General features: G+C 41.8%; 1 protein-coding gene across 1 annotated transcript in view; it reads left to right on the top strand.

Moving 5' to 3' along the window:
• Positions 1-500: 500 nt before the first annotated feature.
• Muc16 (mucin 16, cell surface associated) overlaps positions 501-11,005 on the top strand; it is a 197,643-nt gene continuing 187,138 nt past the window's right edge. Inside the window, 3 exon segments of the mRNA XM_036192391.1 lie at positions 501-4,818; positions 5,059-7,572; positions 10,885-10,998. Of these exon segments, the coding sequence (XP_036048284.1) occupies positions 501-4,818; positions 5,059-7,572; positions 10,885-10,998 (6,946 nt within the window).

The raw sequence follows: 11,005 nt of genomic DNA, 5'->3' as shown, positions 1-11,005 counted from the left end.
CAATGGTCCTGTCATGTTCAGAAGACATTGTTTTCTAGATCTGGCTCTTACAGTCTTTCGACTTCCTTTTCTAAGAGGCACCGTGAACACTATAGAAAAGGAGTATGATTTAGGGCTGAACACTCCATAGTCATTTATTCTCTGCATTTTGACTTAACCTGACTTATTTTTATAGTTGCAAGGCTGTAGGTTTTATTTATAAGCTATATTTCATACAACTTCTCCTGAGAAATAATACAATTTATGTAATGATTGTTTTAATACATGTTTATACAGATATATGAGTACTAAGTGAGAAATGTTTTATCCCAGAACAACATATAGTCCAGCATAAAATTTATCCCACTAGATAAATGTAAAAAGATATGATTAATGCAGATATCAACCACAGTGTAATTCTAATCACCTTTATAGGTGTGTAAGAATGAGTATAAGGCTGTTTTTGAGGGTATTATTAGAGTCCCCTTTTATAGTTACCTAATATTTGTCAAGAGCTTACTATGTCAAGTAAACCCAAACCAACCTTGCCTTCTCATGTAGCATCAACATTTCAAGAACCACACAGTTCTACTGGATCTGTGGCTTCAGTGCTCACAGCAACACCTGAGACAAGCACAAGAAGGTTGAACACAAGCACAGCAACACCGACCACTTCAGCTTTACCCTGGAGAAATAGTGTGCCTTTACACTTGGCCACTCTAAAAGGCAAAAGAAACTCAGAGAAAGCACTGACCATCAGGGAAGCGGCCAGCTCTGCTCCCCACATGTCTGAATCAGTTTTATCTAAAACCACCTTGTCCACCTTGATCCCTGACACCACAGAGAAGAGCACTGTTTCTGCTTCAGTGAACACATGGAACTCTGCAAGGACTGACACACACAATGGAGCTGAATTGAGGAGTACCCTTCTGTCAGACACACCCATGACTGTTACTGTGGTAGAAACTAACATGCCTGATATGACTTCAACCACAGAGCATACTCCTAAGCTTACTGAAATGTCCTTTACAAATTCTGTCTTTGTATCCAGAACAGAACCTACTAACAACACTTCCTATTCAAGCCCTCACCAGCCAATCAAGCCAGAAGAAACCACCAGTGAAATGTCCACTGGGCCCCCAAACTCTATCACTAGCACAGAGATTACCACTAATCAGACAGGACATTTTGTGGTGAACTCAAACATGGTCTCCCAAGGCACATTAGAAACTTCCTTAGTGTCTGGAATGCTTTCTAATGTCTCTCGGAGTTATCCATTGCTAGAGACATCCACTATTCTCAGCATAAGTTATGTTGCCCCATCCAAGACAAAATTCTCATCACTGGAAGGAATCATCTCTGAAATTCCCTGGGGAACTACAGTCAGAACAAACTCTTCATTACCAGTTAATTCCACATCACAAAGGCATAGTCACTCTCTTGCAGGTTCTATGAACTTACCACTGCCTATTACCCATAATAGTACCAAGCAAGGTTGGAACACAGGTTGGATACAATCTAGCACACTTGAAAACATGGATTTAACCACAAAGTATGGTCCTAACCATACTGAAGTGCCCATAAACATTTCTCTTCTTAAATTTTGGACAAGGGACATGTCTACTGGGAATGCATCCCTTACAAAGCTACCTGAATCAACATCAGAAGAAACATCCAGAGAAATCACCATCAGAACCCCTCGTTCAAGCACCAATCCAAAATCACAAGAGTTGACAAACAGTCACACTGGACAGTCTGTGGTTACATCAAACAGGGTAACTTCTGAAAACATATCAACCTCTGCCTCAATCACAGACACTAACTCCAGTGGAGTACATACATTTCCACATTCAGAAGCCATGGCTCCCACCAATAATATTGCTTCAGAAACATTAACACCCATTTCTTGGGAAGTATCAATGTCTGCAGATTCCTTAACAATGCCACATGAGTCACATTCACCTTCTGCTATTTCTTCCATGACAGACAGACACAACAGATTATTTACTAATTCTCTGGATTCTATCATTACAATTTCTAAGGCTCTAATCCCAACAGACTTGTCTGCAAGCTCAGGACCTGTGTTTGACTCAATTCTAAGCTTAAGTAGCAGTCCTCAGACAAGTCCCAACATTGCACAAGCATCCAGTATCTCACAGATGACCATGGTTTCCTCTGTCACAAAAGGAAACCATGCGGAAGATGGGAGTTCAACACCCCAACTCAAACACACTATTACAACTACACCAGTCTCATCTGAAAATGAATATTTCACAATAGTTCCAACCAACTCAGGAGGCACCACACTTTCATCTTCACAATCAGTCTCATTTGCAACTGTAGAGATAGGAAAACAGACACCTTCCACCTTGAACACAGCATTGAAAAATAACAGTAAATCTGATGTATCACATGCAACAAAAGGAATGAATACTAACCAGACTGATGTGTCCACCATCCCTTCTCTTCAAGTGTCTCAGAAAGCAGCCATGTTTGAGCACAGCACATCCTTCTCAATTCCACATAAGTCAACATCAGAAGACACTTCCATTGGAATCTCCACCAGACTCCTCAGATCTACAACTACCCCAGAATCAGAAGAGACAGCAGCCAGCCACAGGGGACATTCTGTAGTGACATCAAACATGGTGACTTCCCAAAACACATCAACCTCTGCTTCAAACACAGAGACCCAGCACAGTGGGACACAGACATCTCTACTTTCAGAATCTGTGGGTCATTCTATCAATTCTCCATCCCCATCTTGGACTCCTTCAACTTGGGAAGGGTCCATGTCTGCAAGTTCAACAAGACCTCCACCTCCACCTGATACACCCTCACATTCTCCAGTTCCTGTCAATGCAGAGAGATACAGTACCAACTCTCCCATTTCTGTCACCTCTATCTTCACAGTTGCTAAAGACCCAATCCCTTCCGGACTATTTACAACCTCAGGATCAGTGACTCATTCAATACCAAGATCCAACAGTGCTCACCTGTCCACAATCTCACAGAAAACCTCTGTTTCCTCATTCACACCAGAGAACAGCATGGAAGATGAGACTTACACACCCCATGCCAAACACACAATCACATCTATATCAGCCTCACCAGAAAAGAAATCTTTCACAACCATTATGCCCATGATGGAACATACTACACCTTCATCTTCACAGCCAGTCTCATCTGAAAGCACAGACATTAAGACAGGCACAGCTTCCTCCCCGAGGACAGTATGGACAGATTTCAGTACATCTGAAGACATTAATTCAACCGCAGAATACAGTCCTAGCCAGAGTGGACTGCCCACTAGCCCTTCCCTTTTTGAATCTAGGACAGGAGCCATGTCTGATGACAGCACATCCCTTTCAACCCCTCATCAGTCAACATCAGAAGATACGTTTACTGTAATCTCCACCCGTCTCCCTACCTCAGCCATCAATACAGAACCAGAAGAGATGACAAGCAGACCCATGGAACACTCTCTAGTTATGACAGACATTTTGACGTACCCAGACACATCCAGCACTACCTCAGTCAAAGACACACACTCCAGTGGAATGCACACATATCCACATTCAGAATCCACAGCTCCTTTCAACAGTCCTGCTTTAGCATCATGGACACTTACTTCTGGGGAAGTTTCTATGTCTACAGATTCCACAGCAACATCAGGGTTACTTTCACTGACCCTTGGTGCTTCCTTGTCAGACAGACACAGTAGTCACTCTCCTGATTCTGTGGCCTCTGTTTTCACAGTTACCAAGGATCTATTCCCAACAGATTCACATACAAGTTCAGATCCTGGGACTACTTACATTCCAAGCTGGAGCACCATTTCCCAGCAAAGCTCAAATACTGCACATGCTTCCCAAACCTCAAAGATGAATAAATTTTCCTCAGTCACACCAGGGTCCAACATGAAAGCCAGCAGTTCTTTACCCCAATTAAAACACACCTTCACACCTACATCAGTGTCATCTGAAAATAAAGCTTTCCCCACGATCCTTCCCATCACCCAAATATCTACTCTTTCATCTATACAGCCAACATCATTTGAACCCGAGAAGACTGGGACACAGACATTTACCCTCCTGCCAACACTGACAGAAGCTAATATACCTGAGAAGCTGCACTTGAGCACAGATTCCATTAGTAGCCATTCTGAAGTGCCTTACAGTTCCTCTCTTCCTGCATCCAGAACAGTATCCATGTCTCCCGATAACACAATACTTCCAATGCTTCAGCAGTTTACTTCAGAAGATACCAAGTTTACAGCAGAAGGTATGTCTAGTGGAGTTTTCACCAAGCTTTATGGCTCCAATATCACAGAATCAGAAGAAATATCTACCAGCCAGACTGGGGATTCTGAAGTGACATCAAACATGGTCCTCTCCCCGGAAACATCACCTATGCCTTCAGTGTCCCACAATCTCACTAGTTTCACTCCAGGTCCCCTGGTCACAGAAACATCCACTTTTCTAAGCCAAACTTATGACGTCCCATCAAGTGCAACTTTTCCAACTCTGAAAGGAAGCCAACCTGCCAGTTCTCCAGGATATCTTCATGTCTCGACCTTAACTTCCCCTAGTACTTCCACAGTGGAACACAGCACCCCATCTCCTAGTTATGTGGCCTCTGCCTTCACCTCTTCTAGGGAGGTAATCACAACTGGGTTGGATATTCATGATTTGTCTACTCCACTCCCAAATTGGAGCAATAGTACACATTCAAGCCAAGAGACTTCACAGGTCACCAAATCCTCACATACAAGCTCTGCTTCCTCTCTTAAAGCAGAGATAATAATGGAAGCCAGTAGTTCCATACCCCAATCCAAATCTATCACTCCTGAATCAATTTCATCTAAAACTGCATTTTCAACCATGTTGCAGCATCCATTGGTGGATACTCCAGTTTCTATTTCACAGGCAACATTTTCTGATGCCTCTGGAATTATGGCTCACACAGCTTCTTCCCTGAGCCAATCACTTCCACAAACTACCATTCTTGAAGAGACCACCATTGGCACAACACACCGTACTGTTTTTTCTCAGTTGCCCCCTAGCATGTCTATTGGCCTCTCCATTTCAGAGTCCATTACAGCTGGCAGAGTCTCCACAAAAAGCCCTTTTTATTTCTCAGCATCAGAAGACATCACCACTGGAAGCATTCCCAGCCACATTACTTACTCTAGCACACCCTCCATCTTTGAGGCAGGTAATTCTGGGTCTTTATCATACAATACCCTATCCAGGGACACTGCAACCACTGTTTCTATGGCAGAGTTTTCTTCACCTGAGCCTCAAACATCTCCATATTTAGCATTGATATCTCAATCCAGGAGTTCTGAGGAAGAGTCACATGTAAGTTCTTTACCCAAGGAAAAACACACTTCTTCAGATTCAACATCAACTGTGATTGAGAAAACTACACCTTCACCTGTTATTTCTACATCACAAGTACAAAATGTCTCTTCCCTTGATTTTCTGATGGAACTTGTAACTTCTATTCAAGAGACAACCTCAAATGGAAAAGACAAAAGTGTGGTTTCTGGAAGTACCTCAATCCAAGGCCTGGATACCACAGAGATTTCAACTCTAGGTCCTTCAAATAACATAAGGAACTTGAAGACAAGTCAAATTTCCTCTAAAAACCCAACAACCACAGTAAAAACCAATAGTCTGGGAGTGCATTCCCAAGGGACAGTCCTAGTTAATTCAATTCCATCAAGAAAAACAACTGTAATTATGACCCCACAAAGCAACTGGGACACAACACTTTCTACATCAATGCCCTTATTTAAACCTGCTCATACAGAAACTCAAAAAGACTTCCTGCTAACTTCAGTAGAACAGAAAATGACCATGTCTGAAGATACTAACTTGATGACAAAATCCAGTTCTGATCTTTTCACAGTACCCACTAGGACTTCTACTGGGTTTGCAAGAACAGAAGCTAACTCAACTGAGAGACTATCTATTTCAAGCTCTGGATCCTTCACAGGGACAACAGACATCTCAATGGGAAATACCTCTAGTATCTCTACACTTTCCTTCCCAGATATTGGTATCAGTCAAGTAACTAATGCTGCAGAATCATTTAAAATCACCACTCTTTGGAACACATCAGGTACCAGTACTGATACTGGGGTCCTCTCTGCAGCAACTCAGACATTTCTACATCCAGATTCCGTGACTCATCTCAGCAGTTCTGCGTCACTCTCATGGACAGGTTCCCCATCCCATGAAGAAACTCCCTCTGTGAATTCTGCAGAAATACCTGGGACAGCATCATCTTTTCCTGCTACTTCCACAGCAGAAGGACAAAGTCTTTCCTCTCCTGCTTCTATGCCCCTCACATTCTCTTTTGGGCACACAACCAGAAAGGGGTTGGATACAAACTTAGCTTCTTTTACAACTTTATTTCCAAACTGGAGAAACAGTGAGTTAGCCACTTCAAAGGACACCATAACCTCTCAAACATCTCACTCTTTCACCAGAACTGAAGTATCCAGTGTGGACATAACTACTCCTGGACCCCAGTTCCAAAACACTGTATCATTTGATACTGCTTTACCAGATGGTACTGCCTCTTCCTCATTGACATTACCAACAAAGACATCACCTTCTTCTGCTTTCTCTCTATCATCACATAGTTCAAACCCCACTTCTATTCCTGAGACTTCATTCTCCACCTCTGGGTCTTTTAAGACAACAGATACATTGAGCAGAAGTTTGGACACTAGAACAAGTTCACCTCCAAATTTGAGCAGCACCTCACATGAAATATTGGGCTTATCTGAAGTTACTACTGATGCAGAAAATTTTCATCCTTCCTCAAAATTCAAAGTAACCAACATGAAGACCATCAGTACAGGACATGAGCTAAGTTCCTCTGTACCAATACCCCATGAATCATCCAGGGACACCTATACAATGGGTACTTCTTCCTCCATGTGGATGACTTCTATGTCCACACCATTGCCTGCCTATTCAGAGACTACAAGATCTGATACTGAGCAGTTTTCCCACCTGACTTCTGGATTGGAGGACACTAGCATGTCCCTACAAACAAAGATACTTTCAGCTCCTGTGTCCACTCTCATTTTGTCAAGTTCTGAGAGTGCTGTCATCACTTCTGCTACGAACATATCAACTCCACATCAGACTCCAGCTTCACAGTTTACTGAAGCTCCGGTAGAAACGGTCACTATCTTAAATCCTTCTTCATCTGTTGTGGAGTCCACTGGGGTAACATCCTTCACAGAACCCAATTTTACTATGCCTTCACTGGAAAGTACTCATGTTCCAAGAACTGATACGTTACCTTCAGATGAGACCACTTTTATTGAAACAACAACCCTTTCTCCAACAGAAGAGATGGCTTCATTTGCCACAACCAGCATTCCAAAAGGCAGCTCAGCTGTGACTTCTAGCAGTCCTCATTCTATTACAAAATCAAGTTATGGAGATGTTTTGGTTTCTACCATTGCAGAAAAACCACCTTCTTCAACTTCTACACCATTGACCTTTCCTGATTTCACTGGCACTGACTTTACAAGCAGCCCAGCCCTCCACAGGATTACTTCTTCAGGTAATTTACAAACAGAAGATAACAGTGTTGTTGGAATGAGTGGCCACTCTCAAGATTCCATGATTACATTTAGAACTTTTTTAAAAAATATTTTTTTCTTTATTATTATGTGTTTTAAATTTTATATATCTGCCATGGGTTCCCCTGTCCTCCCCTCTCCCGCCCCTACCCCCACCTTCCCCCAAGCCCCTCCCCTCCATTCCCATGTCCTCCAGAATCAAGGCACCCCTGGGGATTCCTTTAAACCTGGTGGATTCAGTACAGGCAGGTCCTGTCACCTCCTTCCAGGCTGAGCAAAGTGTCCCTGTGTTAGCCCAAGGTTTCAAACAGCCAGCTCATGCACTAAGGACAGATCCCACTGCCTGGGTGCCTCCCAAACAGATCAAGCTATGCAAGCTTTAAGCCTATAGAACTCATTCCATCAAGACATCTTTATCACCCTTCTTGAAAAACACAATGACTGAAAGTTCTAACTTGGGAAGGGTGATAAATGCTTTTCAGGTTCCTACACATTTAACCAGGTTGATAAGGAAGAACCCACTGTCCCTACACTTCCATTTACAGATGCGGGAGGATCATAGACAATATCCTTTTCCTAAGAAAATTAGGAGTTAATTATTGCATTCATATTTATTTATGATTACTATGGTTAGCATTATTAAATGATACAAATTGTACAGATTAGTGACTTTCATTCTGATTTTCTCATACATGTTCAGACAATGCTCTCATCATCCCACTCCCTGCTATGAATTCTTCTCACTTTCTTCTCTACCTTCTAGATTCCTTCCACTTCCTTTGTAATCACTTTTCTGCTCTTAGGGCTTTTGTATGTATGTTTGTTTCCACATGACATAAAATCTATGATATTTATTTATCTGTCTGCCTAATATTGTTTAACATGATCATATCTAGTTCCTACAACTTATAGCTGTGTAAAACTCTATTGTATATACTTTACATTTTCAAATTCATCCAACTGTTTCAAAGGATAAATCCTGTTTTGTGTGTTACTAGACATTGGACCTAGGACCTTGCACATGTGACTCAAATGCTATACAGATGACCCATACCCTCTAATCCCATACTATAAGTTTCTTTAGCAAACATTGGTTGAACTAGTAACACCAATCACTTCTAATAACGGAGCTAGCCATGGGCAAAACAGAAAAAAAAAGCAAGTCAATGAGTAATTAATACAATGTTATAGATGTTCTACTATGATTATTAATGGAATTAACAGTGTTGATAATGACAATTCAGCTTATACAGCACTTATTTCTATGTTAACACTGTTTCACAAAGGTTTTAATTATAATATTAACTTGTAATATTATTTTGTGGGTAATGAAGTTGCGATACATAGAAGATGTGAAATAATTTTCTCACTATCATAAAGCTCCTAAGTGACAGAACTAAGCTAAGAACTTGGTCAGGTGTGCTTGGTGCCTGCCTGTTGTCACCCTAGCAAGTGGGAAGCTGAGGCAAAAGAGCCTGTGTTCAAAGAGAACCAGTTATATAGTGAGGCCCTGTCTAAAAAACCAACGAGACAGGGGTATGTATAGCTTAGTGATAGAATACTTCCCCTAGGGTGCATAATGCCATAGGTTTCAACCCCAGCACCACCACCACCCCAAACAAAAAAATTCAAACTATTCTGGAGTAGGAATTTATGTTCTTTTGTTTGTTTGTTTGTTTGTTTGCAAGACAGGGTTTCTTTGTGTAGCTTTTGCGCCTTTCCTGGAACTCTCTTTGGAGACCAGGCTGGCCTTGAACTCACAGAGATCTGCCTGTCTCTGCCTCCCGAGTGCTGGGTAGCCATAGGAAGACAAGATTTTAGAGAGAAATTGTAAACTCTGTCAAATACTACAGAAACGTGAAGCTGCCATAAATTGAGAGGTATTGTGACAACATGGGGATCCTCAGGGGATAGATTAGTGAAGCATAGCGGACTAGACTTCAACCACAGTAACTGTAGATAAAAGGGAGAGATTTGTCTTTGGTTTGTTTTGGAAGACTATTCCCTATGGATTGACACATGAGCTTTATTCTTAAGCAGCAAACACAGCCCTTGTTTTATGTATATGTGTGGCATATGGAGGCACAAGCCAGCCTGAAATTCATTCTGTAAATTATACTGACCTTGAATTGGAAACAGTTCTGCCCTAGCTGCCCACACAGCAGAGATTATAGATATTATAACACCACTAGACCTGATTCAAATAAGAGTTTCTGCCTTTGTGCTGAACATGCTACTAGAATCACAACAGAGTCAACAAGTGAGAAGGAAAAATGTGATCCTGAAAGCTGAGGGACTAGGGTACCTGATGGCATGGGAGGGACCTAGAAGCCAGTAAATACAGGAGAAGACCTTTTAGGGATAGTATCAAAGTGAGAGAATTAAATTTGACACCAGATTTCATTTGTGACACAAATCCAAAAAACGTCCTGCAACAACATTAATGCCTTCATTAGGCAATCTCCAGAGGAAACATGTTAGAGTCCCTATTCAGATAGTCTGAGCGTTTCACAAGAATGCAGATATTTGAAATCATTGATTCGCTTTCTCTGTACATTGCCTTTATATATCACACCAAGCAAGCCTCTTCTGCTTCTGCATACTAAGAGTTTGGATTTCAGGTCTATATCACCATACTTTACTTTGATTCTTGTTGTAGTTTGTTCATACTCTGAAGTGAAACCAAATCAAATAAAACGATAAGAACACATTTAAGTAAAGAGGAAGAAAAGGAGGACAGACAGAAAGTGAAAGGTGGTGTGATTTATTTGGTAGAATGCTGCTTGGCATGCACAAGGTTCTTGGCTCCACCCCAGCATTGCATCATGTAGGTGGTACTCACTGTCTTCCAAGTACTCAAAAGCTTGGAGACAGGAGGAGCTGAAATTCAAGGTAATCCTCAGCTATGTATCACATGTGAAGCTTGCTTGGGCTACATGAGACACTGCTTTGAAAAAGAAAGGAAGGAAGGAAGGAAATAAGGAAACAAGGATGGGAGGGAAGGAAGAGGGGGGATTGAGAGAGAGATGAAATAAAGATTGACAGTAGAAAGCAAAGGGTAAAAGAAGGGAAAGGCCATCAGATCTGCACATAGATGTAAGGGCAAATTAATAAATTTATAGGAAGGTGATGGATATAGGGACTGGCTGTTCATCCTGTGTGGCTGTGGCTCAAAGTCACTGTCATGTATTCTAGAAAGAGAGTGGCATGTACTCAATGAGGTGATCTATGTAGACAGTACAGTCTTTCTGGGAGAGATACTTACCTGTTTTCTTCCTCACTCTGACCTGCAGAAACAGAAGACGGCATGCAGTCCCACACAGAGATACCTGATAGAGCTGCCCATGGAGACACTACAGGCCTGGGAAATGGCCCTTTGGCTTCTACATCACCTGCTATCCCTAAAGGTAAATC

This window comes from Onychomys torridus, chromosome 7 (assembly GCF_903995425.1).
Source record: "Onychomys torridus chromosome 7, mOncTor1.1, whole genome shotgun sequence".
Lineage (NCBI taxonomy): Eukaryota > Metazoa > Chordata > Mammalia > Rodentia > Cricetidae > Onychomys > Onychomys torridus.
This window is presented reverse-complemented; position numbering and strand designations above follow the sequence as displayed.